Genomic DNA, 21368 nt, shown 5'->3' with positions numbered 1-21368 from the left:
TTTCTTTGTAATGATTGTAGTATTGGAGTAAAATGACAATTAAAAAATTGTGTTTATTTTGCCTAAAACTGAAATAGTGGTACTTTAAGGATTATTTAAATTTGACAATAGTTAAAATAAAATTAAATATCTAACATGTTTCATGTAATTTTTAAACCCATTTCATTATATATTCAAAGTGCTGAATGGGAAGAATCTACAGCCAAGAATGCTCTATACAGCAAGACTGTCATTCAGGATATCATCTTAACTTTAAGTGGGAAGAGTTTCCTGGACAAAAACAAAAGGAGTTCATGACCACTACACCAGCCCTTAAATATTAAAGGGAACTCTAAGTCCAAAGAGAGACCAAAAGTGACAAAGACAAGAAAGGATCAGAGAAAATCTCCAGAAATGACAAAACGTGTATTCAAAACAAAGATTCAAATTTGTGGGAGGAATTCTTAGTAATCAGGTTAATGGGGGCTGCATAAATCCTGATTCTTTCAACATAATTTCCAAAAAGATCAGTACAGAAAAGCATGAAGAACAAATAAAATTTACGAAACCTACAACCTTGGCACAACTAGAAAGCAAACAATGTCCAAATTCATTTTAATTTTAGGAAAATATTACCAAGTTACAGTGTGCTACTTTCTTCAACTTCTGCAAGTCTTTGACATGAACAAGCATACTTCAGGAAAAACTATATGTGGAAGGGAGAAGAGACTTTGCGACTGTCTAAAGTTGATTTGAAATCATTACTAAAAAAGGGAAGTCCACTGTAATAAGTACAAAAATTCTGAGAAATACTACTAGTAGATCAAACAGACCAGAGGTAAAGGACTTAACATTTATGTGGTATTCAAGGAAGTAGTCTTGGGAAGGTAACTGTTTGCAGGAGAAGATGGTGGAAAGGAAGGCAGAGGTGATCTTTGGAAAATGCTTGTTGAATGGAAAGGAAGGCAAGAGGTATAGAAATCCTTCAATATAAAAAAATATACAAAAAAGTATATTGAATGATATGAAACTCCTCTCCCTACTGCTGATAACTTAAAAAAAGACTTCTGTTAAAGAGACCATACTGAACTCCACCCTCCCACTGCCAATTCTTTCCATTGCAATTCAGTGAGGCCAGTAATCTTCACCTATGCAAACTACTATAAGAAGAAAACAAAATGATAATTTATAGCTGTTCAGGTGATGAAGTTGTTGCCCCCAAACAATGGAAAAGTGGAAAGAACCTGTTAAAAGATAACTCCAAGCTGAAACAGTTCTCCATAAATAAGTGTTTAGAAATGTGACCGATAAAAAATTCATCATTCAGAATTTGGAAATACTAGGAATAGAATTGGATTTTTTCAAAGGTATAGATGAAACAAAGTGATTAAACTCCAGAAAGAAAGAAAAAAAAAGAACTTTATATCAAAACAAAGACTAAATTCCACAGTGACCACAGAAGACTAGATTCAAGTGAAACCTTAAGATTACTGAAGGAAAGCAAGAAGACAACTAAGTGAATGGAAATGAGAAAAGTTTGTTCAGGGGATTTCAGAGAAGGTGTTTGAAAAGGGAGGTAGGTTAGAGAGGTCCAGCTTATGTATAATTGCAGTTCCCTGGAACATCTCACTATGCCTGCAAGTTCAAAGAATATTGAGAACATGTCAAATGGACACAGGAGGGTCTCTCATTGATAAAATCATAGACGATTTAAACATCAAAAGAAATAAAGGTGTTAATTGATTATAATGCATAGAATAAGATAACCTATGAGTTGATACTGACATGAATGAGTAAATACATACATGGAGGAAAAGCAAACTGTCTTACAATAAAACGCAACTAGTAGTAAATGTAGGTATAATGTATTATGAAATTAGAAAATCCCCATTTGACAACCACCATAGTAATTTTTTAGGCAAGAATCATGAATGGATGTTACAATCAGTTTGTTAAAGTTTGATAGATAGGATATTTACATAGAAATTTTCACAAGATACTTATTAATTACAAGGGGCAAAATAGTAACTTTGCAGGGGAAGATACTTGACAGACACTATCTTAACCAAGTTAACAATACCAGTTATGGGACAAATAGATGTCATGTGGATTTTCATGTGATATATTATGGACAGAACATCACTTCTAAGTTGTTCCTGCTGAAAGTCTAAATGTAATCAGAAAGAAACATTAGACAAAGTCAAATTGAGAGACATATGACAATATAAATGGCCTGTATTCTGCACAAGTCCCAAGGTCCTGAGTGACAAAGACTGAGGAAATTGTTCAGTTTAAAGAGGATGCAATTTTCAGAAAGCAGCATTTAATTCTGGATTGGATCCTACACTAAGGGAAAAAGAAAAGATATTAGTGGGATAATTGAGAAATTTGAATAAGGTTTGTAGATTAGATAATAGTGCTGTATTCTTGTTTTCTGATTTGGTAATTTTGTTTGTCCTTGTTTAAGAAAATATTTAGGGGCAAAGGGACCTGGTAACCTCTACCTAGTCCAAAGGATTCAGGAAAAAAAAAATTGTGTGTGCGTGTGTTTCATTTAGGGAAAGGAAAACATGGTAAAATGTTAACAGTTGGGGAATTTGGTTGAAGATACATGAAAAATGTTATTTTTTGAAAATTTTCTGTGAATTTGAAATTATTTCAAAATAAGGGGATGACAGAAAACAGTTTATAAGAATATAAAGTTAATTTTATATCATTAATCTAAGTTGCTAGCAGTAAACCAGAGTGTTTAAAAATAGACTAAGTGCTATAAATAAAATGAAAAAGATTTCATTTATGATAGTTGAAAGTGAAATTAATATTAATATTCTAGTTTTCAGTGTATATCTTTGGTGTCATTGAAATATAAGTGTGTTCTTGCACACATTTTTCTAGTCACTGAAAAAGCTCTCTTAGACTGTAGTAAGTTGGAGGAATAGAGAGGATATTGTTATAAATTGAGTCCCTCCCTCCACTAACTCCTTCCTTCATCTTGAACTCCTTATTGATAACTTGGAAGAAATATTTTTGAATAAGTATTTTTGGAAAGGACAACAGGGACTGGCATACTCTTTTTACTGATAGTGAACTATAGGTTTTTTGTTTTTTTAAGATTTTATTTATTTATTAGAGAGAGGGAGAGAGAGCCCGAGCAGGGGGAAGAGGAAAGGGAGAAGCAGACTCCTGGCTGAACAGGGAGCCTGACGTGGGGCTCGATCCCACAAGTCTGGGTTCATGACCTGAGCCAAAGGCAGATGCTTAACCGACTGAGCCACCCAGGCATCCTTGTAGTTTTTGTTTTAAAGAATTTTCTCCAATCATACTTAATGGATATTCTGAAGCAGCATTACTTGTCTCAATTTTAATACTGTCTTGTTCATAGCTCACTTAATTTGAAAGCCTTTGACTAGAGTAAGAATTATTCTGGAATAAATGCTTTGCTTTGTTGATTGTCATTTTCTTCCTCTTCTTCAGTACTAGAAGTATGGAAAAACATTTCTGAATAAACCTTTGCTAAATTCAGAATTTTAGTGCAGCAAGCACATCTAGGTGCATCTCAAGACATAAATGATTTCAAGTTTGGTGTTTTAAAATAGTTTTAATAATGGTATTTTTATATTCATTACATTCTTAAAAATGGTATGATACAATGCCAGGATTTGGAGAAACAGTATCGCAATCAATAATAAAAGTTTAAAACTTTTTAATGACAAATATGTAAACAAAGTTAATATGTAAGTGGGAAATTTGATAAAGTATTTGTAAAACATAGTTAATATACCTAAGGGGATTTTACTTAGATAAGTGAAAAAAGTCACAATGTATGAAAATGATCAAAAGATAAGTAGTATAGAGAAAGCAAATTCCAAATGACAACAAATATAAGAAAAAGATATCTAACCATTACTAGTTAGGAAATCCATATTAAAGAAATGAGATTTTTATTTTACATCTATCATACTAGGAAAACAGTTCAAACATTTATATGAAAAAAATTATTAAAGAGTACCTTAGTATACCATTTGACTTAGAGGCATATCCACAAGATGTGGTTGAATGAGTAAAATAAAATAAAGAGTATTGATGGAGTCACTGTTTTGTGAAATGCTGACAAAATCCCTTATGTATGTATACATGTATACGTGAATATGGTTATATGATCTTGTGCAAAAATGTGGAATGAAAAATATTAAGTTGAAAACACTGGTTAAGGGGTTTATGTTGGTGCAGGGGAAAGTAGGGAGGCAAGCATAAAACACTATTTCCATATATATGCATTTGTATAAAATTATTTGTGTATTTATATTGTAAGGATCTTTTAAAAAAGATTAAATAATGATAAGAGATTCATTTTTATAAGGTGAGGAAAGGAACCATTAGGCACATGTAGTGTGAAGAGTGTTCCACAAGGAGGGAAAATAACAAAGTTCCTAAGGAGGAAAGTAGCTGTTGGTTAAGGAAGACGCACACAAACACACGCGCAAACACATCAGTGACGGATAGAAAGGAGAGTGATGGGATGTAACTTCAGAGGGAGAGTTTGAGGCCACATAATTGTTTACTTAATGAGTTCGGATATTACTTTTAGTGCAGTAAAAAGCTCTAAACTTCTACTTAAACAATTTATGTTTCAAAAATATCACTTGGTCATTCAAAGGATACAAGTATAATCATTTGAAGGGGCACAAGCACCTCAGTGAGGGAAGAAAGGACACGAGAATAGACAGTAACAACGTGGTGAGGTAAATGGATTGGAGGACTGGATAAAGGTTAAAGAATTTCTGGAGAGATAATACAAAATAGGAAAGCTAGATAGGCAAAATGGAATACATGAAATTGAGATTTTGGAGGTGATGTGATTATTATTGATGGCAGAGTTAAAGGTGTGACAGTAGGAGTGGGTGCTTGACATGTGGTGGAAGTGGATCATTTGGAGGTTGGGGAATGCTTTTGCAACAATTTTTTTTTTTTTTTTTTTTTGAACTCGGATACTGAAGTCACCGGAGATAAGAGTAGGGATAGAAAGAGAAGTACTAGGTGACAGTTATCAGTACATGAAGGAGTCACTTGGTGCCCGTCAAGGAGAATTATTGGCTGGTATAAATTTCATGCTGTGAGCTTCAGAATACATGGGGCTTTTGAGGGGGAAGGAAGGAAAAATAACTTGTAAGATAGAATAGGGAGCAAAAAGGACTGACTTACCTTTTAGGTCTTGAGCATAGTGGATGCAATATTTAAAACAAACTAACAAAAATTGATCTCTATTTGAGAGGACTTCAGGTGACAGGTTTCAGTTGGAAACTGGAGGAAATATTCAAAGAAGAATCTGAGGACATTGGGGAGTTTGTTGACCCTAGACTGTGAGTTTTACACTGGATGATAAGGGGCCAGCGGTCAGCTGTGTCCTCTGCTTCTTTGCCTTCTGCAGCAGATTGGCAGCCAGGGATAAAGGAGAACCTCCTCAGGAGAGTGTTCTGTCAGGAGTTACAAGTTAAATGTAGGACTGTAGTCTGGTGGCAGTTGGGGAGTAAGAGGCTCATGTGGAATGTGAGGCTAGGAATCTTTTACACCTTTGGAATCTGACTCAGTATTAAAGGAGGACTCATCTTTAGGTAGCCTGTATTCAAGTACTACTAATGCTTTTACTAAAAATATACCTTTTTTTCCCTTTGATTGTTTAGGTTACTTTTACAAAGAGAAAGTTTGGATTAATGAAGAAAGCCTATGAACTTAGTGTGCTCTGTGACTGTGAAATAGCACTCATCATTTTCAACAGCTCTAACAAGCTGTTTCAGTATGCCAGCACTGACATGGACAAAGTTCTTCTCAAGTACACAGAGTATAATGAACCTCATGAAAGCAGAACCAACTCGGATATTGTTGAGGTAACACATATATCTAGTAATGCCTGAATTGCAGATATAAGTAAATATGCCATTTAATAACTTTTAACTGTCAGATTGTTTCACATCCAAATTATAAATCAGTTTTATATATATATAAAATATATATAAATATATTTAAAATATTTTATATATATAATTTATTTTTTTCTGAATCATTTCTTGAGATGATCTAATTATTGTTATTTTATATATATATATTTTTTTTTCCCTCTGAATCATTTGTTAGAAGAATCTGATTATTCCTATGTAATGACCCACTTATGCTATAAACATATCCTGTTTATTGAGACAAAGTAAACTAGGCTGTTTTACTATGTACAGTAGTATAATACAACATTTTATCCGTGATTATTTTGTATGAGTTTTGAAGTTAGTATTATAAGAAACTATCACTTGGGTTAGTATGAAGTTACAGTTTTAATATGTCTTAATCATTTCATTATGTCAGTGACTACCCACAATTTTAAATGCTAATGAAATGGAAGAAAATGACATAAATAATATTTCTATTTTGTGAATAGTACATTAGTTGTGGTGGGGGGGGAGAGAGTCTTCACTTTTTTTTTTTCCCTTATCTGCTGCCCTTCAGTATTTCTCATAATTCGGCCAACCTAATTAAAGTGAAAATAAAGAAAAGGAATTTCTGGGAATTATTTCCATCTTACTCAGAAATAGTGTTTTAAAGCAAAACCTTCAAAAAGGAGAATCTGTATGCTTTCCACTTTAATTCTCTTCTGCTATAAAATATTTTTCTAAAAGATAATTTTCCATTCATATTTCTAATGGCATTTTAAATTAGCTTAACACTTTTTTTCCTTTACATTTAGAGATTTTTGTTTCATTTTTATTCAAGAGAGGGAATTTTTTCCCCTACTACTTCAAAAGATAGATACTTTGGCTTAGTTTTTGTAGTATTAGAAAACTATTCCAGTAAATTAAGGATTTCTTTGGTGAAAATACTAAAACCATGTGAAACGATGGAGAACTAACTACAAAGGAAGAAATGAAGTCCTAATGTAAATTTTATTTGAGTAATTAAAATAAAGATTCTTTTATTGTGTAGGAATCTAATTTACCTGCCTCCACTGATTAAATTTCCCCTATACCGTATTACTCTACTGCAACCATTCCTTTTTGGACAGTAATTGATTTAGTTCGTTATTGCAAAAAAATCTGCTACTTATAATTTAAAAAACCACTTCTGTTACTTTTTAGCAGTTAATCAGTTGTTTGCAGTGAGAACTAAAAGCATCTTACAATTTACAGCTACAGCTCATCTCTGTTGCTTGTTCCCCACAATTTTATTTAAATGGCTCATTGCTATGAACATCCCCTGAAATGTGTATGAAGCTTTTGATTTTGCTTTTGTTGATCACTTCAGTTAAATGACATGGTTACATCTTAGCCATACCCCTTAATGCAGTTATGATTATATCAATTTTAAGTTACTTTATATTATTTAGCATTTGTGGTGTATTTTATCACTTATGTGCAATACAAATTAGACTCCTTCCCTATTATATACCGTAATGCATTTTGAATCATAATTTTGTAAATTATGGGATCATTATTTGGGTAATCTTTATCAGAGACTTCATGATTGGATTCCCTTGAAATGGAGAGTATCCCTGGTGTGTTTAATTTAAAATGACGTCTTATTTTAAAAATCTCTGTATCTTACGAAACGCTCCACTGCCTAAGTCAGAGAAATAGAGTTGACTTTAATAATGCCAACAAATAGATATTGAAGCTAGTGTCATCATAGAAGGCAGCTACCTCCTTAACCCTAACTACTCTGCTCTTTCATTGCAGCAGTTGTTGTTCTTGGCCCCTGGAAGTTGAGGGTACTTCGCACAGCCTAAAGCTTACTTCCTTAGAAAATATGAAGAATATAGTCTGAGTTAATCCTCACAGAATTTTCAAACTACCTCAGTCTTCATCTCTGTTGTGGTCAGCAATCAAAGTGTAAGAGAGTAAATCCCAAACATGTTTCAGCATGTTTCAGCAGTCTCCTATATTACAGTTTACTTTAGTGTGAAGGAAAACTTTGGCAGGTCAATTATCAATTGGGATTTTAATGTTTTTCTTTTTAATTGAATTTTTTAGATACAAGTGAACATGAATATTACCAATAGTTCTTTATGGAGTTCTGAATTATATAAATACAACAGATAGAAGACATATTGGCTTATAAGGAATCAGTTTGTTGGTAGGCTAAATTATAAGGCTGAATTTACCTTGTATGTCAAGCTTACTGAATTAACTAACCTTCATTATAAAACAATGGTAGTTATCCTAGATATTCTTTCTTCCACATATAAAAGTAATGCAACTGCAGCCTCACTAGTGAAGTGCACATATCTGAGTTCCTTTTGTCACTGGTGGTGATAGCTTATACTTAATGCAGCTACAAAGATTGTTGTGAACCAAACTAAGATTATAGGACAAGAGTAATGACAAATACATATGGAGCTTCCTATGGGCCAGGCACTTCCAAGTACTTTACAAATATCTCATTTAAAGATATTTTTAGAATACCACTATAAGTATTTTTTTCATATAGTTTTGCATATAATTTCCTTTCAAACAGTTGAAATAATTGGGAACACACTTTTGTCCATTTGTTCATTTAACAGAAATATTCGAGGGGCTCCTGTGTACCATGGACTCTGCAAAGTGGTGTTATTTAGTGATTCCTAATTCAGGCCCCAGGACTGTTCTTTCTACCCATAGTTTTGTAAACGAGTGAGATACACCTGTGCCAACTGAAGATGTTCTGTCTGTAAACTTCTAACAAGAACATCTTCTAACAAGATGTTCTATCTGTAATGTTCTGGATGGCTAAAAAAGCCATCTCCTATGACTGAGTTCATCAGCAGTAAATGGAAGCATAAACAAGTAGAAGTGACCCACTTTAGTGTTTCCTGATGCAATATGGTCGACAGTGAGACTAACTGAAAACTTTGATAACAACTTTCATAAGACCTCTAACCTGAATTCACCTATTTCCTATTGCATCTAAGTTAGTCTTTAAGGTCAGTAGGATTTTACTTTCCCCATATTACTAAAAAGCCACACCTGCAAGGATGTGCAGGTATTAGGCCTATGAAATTAGATCTAGTATGTTCTATGGGAGCACAGTGGAATGAATATATTAAAAGTAGTTGGTATTTGAATATTATGATGATAAACAGGTATAAAGGAAGATATGGCGCTCACATTTTATCTACCTTTTGATTTTAATCTCAAATGTTAGAAACCCATCTACAGAATGGTGTTTATCTTTTCTGGCCCTTGTTTCATATTACTTATATTTTAAAACGAGTTTCTTAAAATTTTAATCAATTTTAACAATTATAGTCGGTAAAAATATTTCTGTATGGCTTTTTAAAAAAACATTTACGTATTTTAAATTGCATTTAGATATTTTAAAGTCTGTAGTGTCCTGTAGGATGTATATATCTCCTACATTGAGAAAGCTAAATAAATGAAAATGGAAACTTAAACTTTGGTAGATTAGGAGAGTGTCATTAAGATAAACTTTATAAGAGACTTCATAACTGGATTTCTTTGTAGTGGAGGGTATTGCTGCTGTGTTAATGGCATCTTATTTGAAAATGCTTATACACTGCTTTTTAGGAGTATATTCCTTACAAAAAATGAGTTTTACTACTTTATTTCTTATATTTCATTAGGAGACATTCTGTAAAGAATGTCATCAGAGATATACATTGTATCTTTCCATGTTATTAAGCATTGATAGCAAAAATATGTGGCTGACTTTGGTAACTTAATTGAAATGTACGAAGACAATGTTATAACCCCCATATTTTCTTTTCAGTAAATTAAGATTTAAAAACTTGTGAACTGTAGTATGCAATTTTATAAGAACATTGGATTTATCTTAGAGTATTAGAAACTAGTAATGAAAATTACCAGTTGGTCACCATTATTCATACACGTGTGTGTATATATACATTATGTTTATGCGAAACAAAAGCCTAGGACCAGTAGAAGGCTTCTGCAACAAATCAAGAATTATGCTAAAGCCATGAAGTGAGGATTTCAACAGCTGCTGCTCAGTAAATGCCTGAGATTACTTTTGTATCCACTTTTCTCTTTCTTTCACTTTGCAGGAATATTTGAAATACAATATATTCCTGCATATAGTATTTTAAAAATAGTTATGACTTGGTGATATTGGAGCATATTCAGCAAATAGCTTATGTGGTGATTTGTATCATTGTGCTGTTATTTAAGAATGTAAGAGACTGTGGCCATTTATCGCTTTAGTTAATATCTTGTAAACTGTTGCCAGATAGAGGTATCTTCCTTACGACAGGAATACTGTAGTACTTAAAAAAAAAAAATTCCTCTTGCATTATCTCATTTGATCTTCATATAAGGTAAGCTTTTTCAGAAGTGGAGATTGAGACTCCATTAAATGACTTGCCCAGAGTCATGTAGCAATTTAGTGGCAGAAGTAGGATTAGAACCTGGCTCTTTGACATCATAACCTTCCTTTGCTCCCCAGTTTATTGAATCCACTGGTGCTCCAGAACATTTCACCATAAGTGGAGAGGATTTTATATATAAGTCAGTGATGTATAACATGTAGTAAACATGAGTGAGTTTTCCTCAGTAATAAACAGAAAATGAGTGAGGATAATTGCAGTAAGAATAATGGATGACATTTATCTAGTTGCACATATAACTGGGTACTGTTCCAAGGGCTTTTATTTATTTTATCTGATTGAACTCTGTTATTGTCCCCATTTCATAGATGAGGAATTTGAGACACCGTGATAAATGAAGTAAGATGACAATAATTTGGATTCTAAAGACAGAGAAAATCTGCTTTTTCTGAGTCTTAATCATCCCTACTTGCAGATTACAAAGGAATTTTAGAAATTATCAATATCTTAAAAGAGAGGAAGATAGGGAATCAATATAAGATACATCTACCAATTATTAAATAAAAACAGCTGGTAGTGAAAGTTGACCATGGCAAGAGAATTTGACCATTTTAAAATCCGTGGCTCTCAAAGTGTGGTACCCTGCCCAGCAGCAGCAGCATCACCAGAGAACTTGTTAGAAATCTAAGCCCGTGGGCCCCACATCAGACCTACCGAAGCAGAAACTCCTGAGGGGCGGTCTGAACAATACTGTACGAACTTGAATTAACTTGTCCTAAGTAGAGTGAGACTAAAAGCTTCGAGTTAACGTGCAGTCTCTGGGCAGTGGTTACCCAGCTTCTTAAATATTTTTATTCCCAAGAATATCCTCTGAAGTAATTCTAAGCAGTGAGCAAGCACAAAGTGTAACTTTTAAGACCTGCTAAGAAACAATTCAAAATAGCATGCCGATTTGGTGTGAATTACAGACTAGGGGACACATGTCTAATGGGTAACCTTTCAGTTCACTTCTACATGGTTGTAAGTGCTTCTTTGAATGTATTTAGGGGGTCTGGTGGAGTGTGTGGACGATGTATTACAGTTCCTTAGTTGAGCAAAACAGAAAGATAAATGACTTTTGTCTCCTGAGATCAGAGAGCATTTTTGAGCCAATCAGTTTTTTGTTTTGTTTTGTTTTGTTTTCTCCCCGTGTTGCAGATGAGGAATGGAACAGACAGGGAGTGTTTAAGAGGCTTGCCTAATGTTTTACAGGGCTGCAGTGGAGCGGCAGGGAAAGGGGAAAAATAATGAGACATCTGAAGACAAGACAAAGCTTCCCTCCACCTCCAGCCCCCTGCCCTGCTCTTTTATTCCTAACAGAGCCTGACGCAGCAGGACGGTGATTCACAGGGTGAGGCACGCAATCCTCATGGCCCTCCTCCTCTTCTCACTTGTCCTGCACCATCACCTCACACAGCAATCACCGTAGCTCTTGCGATTTCAGTTTGACTCTTTATTTTTACTCTGTATTTGAATATTATTATTTATCATACAATTATTCGTTTTCATGTATGTGCTTTTTAAGGAACTGTACATCTCTGCGTATGATTTTTATTTTCTTGAGGTCAGATTTTTTTCCCATCAGAGATTGATGTTGTTGATATATAAATAGGAGTTCATGCAGGAAAGGGGTGAGCTCTGTCACTTTACAATACAGCTTACATTTCTCTAATGCATTTCTTGTGTTCATCAATGAATACCTATATATCCTTTTTATGTCCCTTTGTGTCAGGGATTGAGTGTTTTAGTAGTTACAATCAGATAAGTTGTTCTTTTTCCTCTGGAAGTTCTTTGCTACATTAGCCAAACTTTTGGCCAGTGAGAAAAGGGGTACAGAGGATTGGGGGAGTGGTCAGAGAAAACTTCCTCTAGAGGTGACACCTCATCTTAGTCCTTTAAAGGACAGGGTTGGAGAAGGAAAGGGGTAGAAGAAAGGTGTTCTAGCTCAAAGGGGCAGCTTATGTAGAAATTAGGAAATGAGACATAGCACAGTTATTTTATGAAGTTAAAGTCAGCGAAGTATAGTGTGAGAAGTGGAAATAGCCAAGACCTGGGAAGTAAACCAGATCCCAGAGAGGTGTATAAGGCCCTTGACTTTCTCCTGAAGGCTTGGGTAGCTATTGAAAGAGCTGTGTCTAGGTTTTACTGACTCTCTTGCATTTCCCAGGCAATATATTGGGTTCAAATCGCACTGTAATTTTTTTTTTGAAAGGGGTTGAAAAAAAGGGAGGAAGAAAAGGGTAAAAATGTTGGATATAATGCATTATTTTTACATTTTTAATTTATTGTACTGATATTTATCATACCATGTACAAGGCATTGTGCTGGACACTGGGAATAACTGGCCATATTTCTGCTGTTTTCCTGAAAAGTTAATGTGTTGGCTATTACTACAGAAGTTCCTTTGTTAGCTACATTTCAGTATAGATTCAAGACATGTAGAATCCCAAGATTTTGATGTTTCCCATCAAATAGTAATCATTCAACATATAAATACTATATTACTATTAGAGCTACAAGCTTATTTAGTGCAAAAGATGCAGGGTACTTACCATGTTTAAGGATATTCTGTGTATGCCTATAAAGTGAGAGAGAGAGAGAGAGATACAGTATGATACTTCTCTTATAAAGAGACAGCGAATGCATACATGCAGCAGTTTTTTAAAAGCTGGCCATTCAAGCACATATCTCCTTTTTAAAATTGAGACGGCTTGTATAGTTTTCATATTTATTTTGAAGTTATTTTTGTAGCTCAGTTTGAGAGAAACTCTAGGGATCTAGAGTCTAAAGAAAGAAAGGTATCTTCCTAGCATAGCTTAGTCATAACCCTAGTTTTAAATTTGCAATTACACAATTAGTGCTTGACCTGTAAACCATTCCAAGTGGTAGTATGAACTTTTTATATTTTTGAAAAATAAACATACCTTATAATTTTGTAGGTTTTGTTTGGTGGGTTGATTTGTGAACAAATCAATTTTTGATATGTGCTTTGATACTTGTGTATTCTAAGGATATTCTGTGAAGAATCTTATTATATGTGTAGACACATTGATATGTGATTATATTTCTTTACTCAAAGAATATTTCCTATAAGTTCTTAGTTTAATGGATTAGCAGTAAAAGATCAGAAAGATACTTTTAAGGTAGTTTTTTAAATGTTAGTGATTCTTGAAACTTGGTAAATAAGCTACAAGTTTGAGTCTTAGAGAATAAACCAAAGCTTGAATTCATATTGGAATTTACCTCTTGTAATTCAACAGGGACTATTACTCTGTCATGCTTTGGTTTTATAGAAATTTTCTTTTCATGTAACTGCTTTGTTCTGTGGTAATTTCTGGGCTTGAGTTGTTATTTCCAAAGTCTCTTGAAAACCTCAAAAATGTTTATGTTCTGCAAAAAATCCTTAGAAAGTATAACTAGTATTTGTACAGGAATTTTAAAAATCAGCTTGCTTTTTCATGCTACCAGTGTTCATATAGGATTGTTCCATTGTATGATATAACTAAAATATTTTTAGTGCTATTTTCCATATTTGTTATAGTTGAATTAAGTTTTTAAAAATTGTTCTGTTACTTTATGGTATAAAAAAATCTATCAGTAATGCTCTGTAGGACAGCAGAAAGTAAGGGTTTTAGGTGAGGATATAGGCATTTTGTGAAAGGTGTTAATAATTCTTAAATTCTGTTATTTGATACTTCATTTATTGTGATCCAAAGTAAATTTCTATACTTAGTATTTATAATTAGCATTTCTTCGCTATACCAGTCCGTTATTTATTGAATATTTATGGTACCTGTTTAATAGGAAAAGAGAGCAGTATTAAAGTTCTGAATCTTGTGGATTTTAAGGATCAGTTAAAATAATGTATGCATAAGCATTTTTTAAAAAGATTTTTTATTTTTAAGTAATCTCTACACCCAACGTGGGACTCAAACTTACAAGCCCGAGATCAAGAGTTGCATGCTCTACTGACTAAGTCAGCCAGGAACCCCACGAAAGCATTTTGAAAACTATTTTATATTAGTTAGGTTGTTTCTGATTCCAAGCAACAAAGACCTGACTGAAACTCGCCTTTAAAATAGGGGTACTTATTGTATCACATAACAAAAAAATGCGGCAGTGTGGTAGAGATTAGGCTCTGCTGTGTTGAAGTGGGCTCCAAGTTTCTGCCTTCTCTCATGCATCAGCTTTGTCCTGATGCTGGCTGCTACATGTTGACAGTGGCAGCTCCCGACCTTACGTCCGTACACGGCATCAACTATAGCTGCATTATCCAGTAGAACTTTTCGTGGTGATGGAAATGTTCTCTATTTGTGCTGTCCAGTATGGTAGCCATTAATCATATGTAGCTGTTGAGCACTTGAAATATAACTAGTGCAACTGAGAAACCGTATTTTTAACTTTAATTAAGTAACCACATGTGGCTAGTGGCTACCATATTGTTAAATACCAATATAAAGCATCAGAGATTAGTTGTGTCCTAGAGTTTTCACCAAATGTTCTAAAATTAACTGTTATGCTGGCTTAGATGACGTGCTTCCACGCTCCTCCCTGCAGTACACTAATCACGGTGGTGAGGAGAAGATGGAAAGTGCTGATTGGCTTATTCTAGCTACATACTGCACCTCTGAGATGTACTATAAAGCTACCTTAATCCAGAAAGTTTGTATTTGGTAGGTGGGGATAGAACTGTAGCTCAGTGAAACAGGACACAGAGCTCAGAAATAGACCCATACATTCATTGTTAATTGATGTTTGACAAAAATGCTAAGGTAAATCAATGAGAAAAGTAAAGTCTTTTCAATAAACGGTGCTAGAAAAACTGGATATACGTACAGAAAAAATAAACCTTAATATTACTACACATAATACACATTTCTGTAGAATAAAGAGTTTGTATAGGTGAGTAATAAAGGTGAGGAACAGACAGATTGGGCATAGTTGATAGAATGCCTTGAATATCAGTCTGTGGTGTTTGACATTTGCCTTATGGGCATTAGGCAGCCCTTAGAGGTGTTTAAAAGTTTAGGTAGTCAAATAATTGTTACAAGAATACTAATCTGACAGCAGATTATCATCATTTTAAAAGAAGTTTATAGCTTTTAAATATAGACTGAAGATCTCATCTTTTAATTATGATAGGTCTTTAGTAATGTTGAAATTCTATGAAGAAGAATGCTGTTCCACTTAGTTTGAATGGAGAAGGGTGATTAAAGTAGAGGTTTAGATTGTATTCCAAAGATTGTGGTATATTGACATGTCATGCGTTTTCTGAATTGATCTATAAAAAATTTAAGAGAGCATCATTTGTAGAAAAGGAAATGTTTAGAATTTATCCATAATGTGAATGTGATCATGTATTATTTCATAAATAATCTTTATAATATCTCCTTTAATGTAACAATTTAAAGTATTTTTACTTAAAATCATTATTATTTATCATGAAAAAATGACTAATTGACCAAAATTATTGTAAAAAGGAGTTTGTGTATTATAAGAAGGTTTGGAAACCCTGATCTAGTTCTGTACTTCATTTAAATGATAAGAAAGCAGGAGTCCAAACAAAGCAAAAGACTGGTGCGAGATCTTACGAGTATGCTGTTACAAAACCAAGACTTAAATAACGTTATCTTGAAGACCCTGGGTCTATCTCAGAAAGACTGTAGAACTTTTGAAGCAGTCTTTGCTAAAGAACATCAGTATTCTTCCCAATGGATTCCAAAAGACCATCACACAGCTTAATAATGACCTATAAAATTGAATTAAAAGCAGTGTTGCTTACTTCAGTTAATTTGTACTCTTAAAACTTCATCAGAGGCGCCTGGGTGGCTCAGTTGGTTGGGCGTCCAACTTGATTTTGAGTCAGGTCATGATCTCAGGGTCACAGGATTGAGCCCCGTGTCGGACGCTGTGTTCAGTGTGGAGTCTTGCTTGAGATTTTTCTCACCCTTTCCCTCTGCCCGCCACTCTCCGCCCCCCCCCCACACGCTCTGTCTCAAATAATTCTTACACACACACACACACACACACTTCATCAAATGTTACCCAAAGCTATTAGGGACAAAAGCATAGAGTATGTTTAAATGGAAATAAAGCTCAAGAACGAAGGGATGTGATTCTCTTCAGTCTGTATCACTGGAAATACTGCCTTTTATTGCTGTATTGCTCCATCTTCCCCATTGACTCCCAGTATGTATTATTTCCAACCTTTAGAGAAGTAAACAGACTTAAAAAGAAAAAATGCATAGTTGCTTCTGCTGTAATGCAATTTATGCATTCCTGAAAAATCTCATAAACCAAAACCTGTGCACCTTTGTGTTCTGAGCAACACAAACTAAAAAATAATTAGTAATTAAAAAGAGAGCTTGAACTGCTCAGTGAGGCAATTTAGTGTGTACTTAGTGGCTACCACAGTGGGTATTATAAATGCACAGAATTAATTACTTGAGTAGAAATGTTGGCAACATTTAATTAGAATGGAGACAGTGGGTCTTAGGACAGTGCGGATGGCAGTGTAGCAATGAACAATGGAAGGTGGAGGTGGGGGGGTTGCCAATAAAGTGAGCATGGGAGATATTACAACCTTCAGCAAGCCCTAGTTTTCAATTTTCTTCTTTTTTTTAAATGCTCCTGCTCTCAGGAGGTCTTTCTCCTTTCCTGCTAAAGGTTGTAATTCTGTTGCCACTTTTCTGGCTCCCCCTGCCTAGGAAATATCCCCAGTGAACCAGAGTGACTTCTTTATTATACTGACACCATTCCCTATTTACCAGTTTCATAGCACCTAATTTACATTCCAGAACACATTATAGTAGAGCAGACTGTATTGTTTAATCATAGAAGGTGTTTTTTTGTTTTTTGTTTTAAAGCACATTCATGAGCTTATGTTCATCCGAATAAGTGGCTGCTATATAAAAGAAGATTATTCGGGGGAGGGGGGGCTGTATGATTTTGCTGGTTTCTTTTAAGGTATAAAAGAAAGCTGTTTTCATAGATTCTATTGGCTTTTGTTTCATATAGTTCTGTTCACTGGTAGTCTTAATATACCTGGATATAGGACTCAATACGTATGACTTCCAGTGTGATTATTTATAATCATGGCAAAGATGTCCAGCATTTTCTGCAACCTGCATAAAGTACTTTCACACTACCTGGTATCTTTATAAATCATTGCCCCCAATATCCTTCACTATCATGTGAAATTGAATGAATGAATGTTCAGTGAGGCAACTTAGTGTAGCTAGTGGCTACCACAGTGGGTATTATAGACATACTTGAGATTAAATTTTTTCTGTTCTTTTTATTGAGATATAATGTATAGACCATAAAATTCACCATTTAAAATTGTACAGTTTTTAATATATTGAGAAGTTTGTGCAACTATGAACACTATCTAATTCCAGAACATTTTCATCAACCTAAAAAGAAACTTGGTACCCATTGGCAGTCATTTCCCAACTTCCCTTACCTCTTCATCCTGGCAAACACTAACCTTTGTTCTGTATCTATGGATTTGCCTATTCTGGATATGTCATATAAATGTTCTCTTTTGTGTCTGGCTTCTTCCATTTAGCATAATACTTTTAAGGTTCATCCGTATTGTAGCATGTACTAGTATATCATTCCATGGCTAAATGATATTCCAGCGTATGGATACACCACATTTTGTTTATCCAGGTATCAGTTGATGGACATTGGGTTATTTCCACTTTTTTGATTATTACAAAAAATGTGGCTATGAAATTTGTGTACAAGTTTTTGTATGGACACGTTTTCATTTCTCTTAGGTGTCTCCCTAAGAGTGGAATTTGCTAGGTTGTATGATGGCTCTGTGTTGAACTTTTTGAGGAACTTGACGGTGCAATTCTGTGGAAAATGTGGAACTTAAAAACTTAACTTTTAACTTAAAAAGCAAAAACACATTTAACTTAAAAAGCAAAAACATCGTCTAAAAACTTTGCGGATATCATTAGAAAATATTTAGTTCATTTTTTCCTAAAAACATTGATCTTTTTTATTTCTGTAATGTTGGATCAAGTTATCTGGACCAACCCTTCAGCTGAAGACAACTAAAAATACTAGATAAATTGTACAAAAACTTCTTTATAGCATCAAAGAGCTGTTAAGGAACATGTCAGACCAAAATCTAAGAAAAGGTAAGAACCTAAAAGGTAAAGAAGTATTTAAAGTTCTGGCTACCCCGAGTCATTTGCCCACCAGGATAAAACAGTTGAAAACTAAGCTTCAGGTTTTGGTGGATCCAGAGGCAAAGAACAACTCATTAATTCTAGGTTTCTGAGTCTAATAGATTGCCTCCCATATCAAATCAGGACCTCAGGAAGAGGAAAAAAATCCACTGTCTTTCCCCTACTTGCAAAAGGTTGCAAGGAGAGACCTATTGTACTGAACAGATGGGGGAAAGAGGAGAATAAGAAAAGTAAGAAAGAGAACCTGTCGCTGAGAGTTGTAAAACAAGTACCAGCATGTGTGGAATCACTCATTGTCCAAAGTCATTTAACAGAAGAAGTCCAGGAACACTGTTGCCTCAGGTACCTGGAAGAAGCAAATTGAAATACTTTTTGAAGAAAGGCACCTTATTCAAGGCATCAGAAATCTCTTTCAAATAACCTTTCGAAACCACAGAGCGTCTATCATACAAAGATGACCAACCATAAAAGAAAACAAGGCACCATAAGCAAAATGCAGAAATAGCAAAAACTGACATCTTAATACTTCAGATACTCATTCATAGATTATAAACAGTTCCACTCTTTTAATAAACAAGCTTGAAGATACCTGCAAGAAACAAGAAATTATAAAAGAAGTAATATAGTGGATTTGAATGAACTACTTAGAGCAATGAAAAAACACAGTAACCAAAATAACTTATTAGACACGTTGGAAGTATATTTGACGTAGCTGAAGAATTTTGAACTGAGAGAAGTTCTCTGGAGGCCCAGCACAAAGAGATGAAAAGATAAAAAATACAAGGTGTTGAGGAAAAGGAAGATTAGTTAGAAATTCTAGACTAAATTTTTCTTGGCATTCTAGAAGGAGGGGAAGAGAGGATGAATATGAATGGGGGCAGATGCAGTATTTGAAGACATAATGACAATTTTCCAGGATTGATTTAAGGAACAGAATAAACAGAAAAGAAAAAAACCAAAATCTATACATAGACTTAGTATAACTACAGAAAACAAAAGACACAGAAAAACTTAAACAGAGCAGATTATCTTCAAAGGAGTACTGACTCTAAATAGCAGCAAATGAAAATCTGTTGTCTGTGAAATGATATCCTGAATGTGTTGAGAAGATGCAAGTTGTAATCCAGTTTAGAATTCTATACCCAGAGAAAACATCTTCAAGAATGAAGGCAGGACGCCTGACTTACGTGCCTTGCTCCCTTTCTCCTGGCTGGCAGCGTAGAGGCCACATTGTGGCTGGAGTTATTGTAAAAGACGTGAACTAGCACGAGTTCATCAGAGGTCTGGCAGTCTTCCTGAAAAAGTCTGGGGAGCTCAAAATCCCTAAATGGGTGGACACTATAGCATAAAGAGCTTCCTTGCTCCCTGTGATGAGAATTGGTTCTACACACAGGCTGCTTGCACGGCACGGCGCCTGAACCTCCAGGGTGGCGCTGGGGTCGGCTCCATAACCAAGATCTATAGGGGACGTCAGAGAAATGGGGTCATGCCCAGCCACTTAAGCAGAGGCTCCAGGAGCGTGGGCCACAGGTCCTCCCAAGATTTATGGGCTGAAAACAATGGAAAAGGACCACGATGGGGGCTGCAAACTGACACCTCAGGGACAGAAAGATTTGGAAAGAATCACCAAACAGGTGGCAGCTGCCACCCAGAAGCATTAGAACAAATGCTGGGTTAATAAATTGGCTCATTCGTTTAAAAAAGAAAAAAGGCAAAAAGCTGTGTATCAGTTTTGCAACTAAACCACCTCAGGCTTTTGAAGAAGGGATCCAAAACCCAAGTCAGACTCTCATGGTAAGAAAGCAGTCTTTATGGGAAGATCAGATGACCTTCACAAGTTTCATGTGGACAGTGACCCATGTCTGTTTCATCAGTGAACATCAGAACCTAGTAGGTGCTCTCAGTAAGTTTTGTTGGAAAAAAAAAAAAAGGCAAATTAAGTCATTTGTACAATTAAAAAAACACACACACACATAAAGAAGGGATGGTGAAAACCAAGAGCCAGGACTTCTGAAGATCTACTTTCCTCACTTCACAGCATATGGAGAACCAAGTTTATCAAAATACTTGTTTATGTGTGAAGAGTTTATAACAGAATTACATTATCCCTGTTGATAAGCTGAGGCTGCTGGGTTGCCCAATATCTAATTTCTGTGAATTAAGGGCCCCCTAAAACTGTTGGTTTTGCTCAGGGTCGAGGGGAAAGTATCATTGCCATTTGCTGGGTTCTTTGCAATCAAACCTGGGCGTATCATAGAACTGGATAAGGCCTTAAAATTCAAAGAAGCCATAGCTTGAACACCACATACGTCTTACTGAGGAAGATAGGAATGAGATTATGGAGGAACAGGAGAAGGAGCCTGAAGACAATGCCTACAACTACCTGCAAAAGAAATGTGCTGTCTTCCAGAGGCTGAAGTGGTTCCTGATCACAAGCCTCTCTGCATTCTCCCTTTCATTTGTTGACGGATTAATGCAGTCTGTTGAACCAGCTGAACTAGTACAGTGTAGTGGAAAGAGCACTAACCTGGACATTCGAAGATTTAGATTCTAGTCCTAGCCACTTAATAGCTGTGTGATGTGGTAGGGTTGAAGGGGGGAGTACTTGGGTCTCTCCTAAATTTCATATTCTCCTCTGTAAAGGTAGGAGGTGAACTAGGTTACAAAGGTACCATTTAATTTTTTTTTCATCAGCTATCTTACTATACATTTTTGTGCACATAAAATGTCAGGATCCTGTTGTGCCTCAAAAGTTTTGATTCAGTAGACAAATTTTCAGAAAAATACAATTTAACAAAGTGGAATCATGAAACTGTGGACAACCT

The 21368-nt window shown here is 35.0% G+C and overlaps 1 protein-coding gene and 1 pseudogene across 28 annotated transcripts in view; both read left to right on the top strand.

Annotated features, from left to right (window-relative positions):
* The window catches only part of MEF2A (myocyte enhancer factor 2A), a 162189-nt gene that overhangs the window by 94742 nt on the left and 46079 nt on the right, over window positions 1-21368 (top strand). For all 28 annotated transcript variants that reach the window (XM_048221093.2, XM_048221088.2, XM_026510361.4 and 25 more), the window contains one exon: window positions 5661-5864. In XM_048221093.2, coding sequence (XP_048077050.1) covers window positions 5661-5864 — 204 coding nt within the window. The remainder of the gene's footprint in view (window positions 1-5660; window positions 5865-21368) is intronic.
* Window positions 11969-20253, top strand: LOC130541979 (40S ribosomal protein S19-like; annotated as a pseudogene).

This window comes from Ursus arctos, unplaced genomic scaffold (assembly GCF_023065955.2).
Source record: "Ursus arctos isolate Adak ecotype North America unplaced genomic scaffold, UrsArc2.0 scaffold_28, whole genome shotgun sequence".
Classification (NCBI taxonomy): domain Eukaryota; kingdom Metazoa; phylum Chordata; class Mammalia; order Carnivora; family Ursidae; genus Ursus; species Ursus arctos.
Note: the sequence above shows the minus strand (reverse complement) of the source record. Positions and strands in the feature narration are given on the sequence as shown.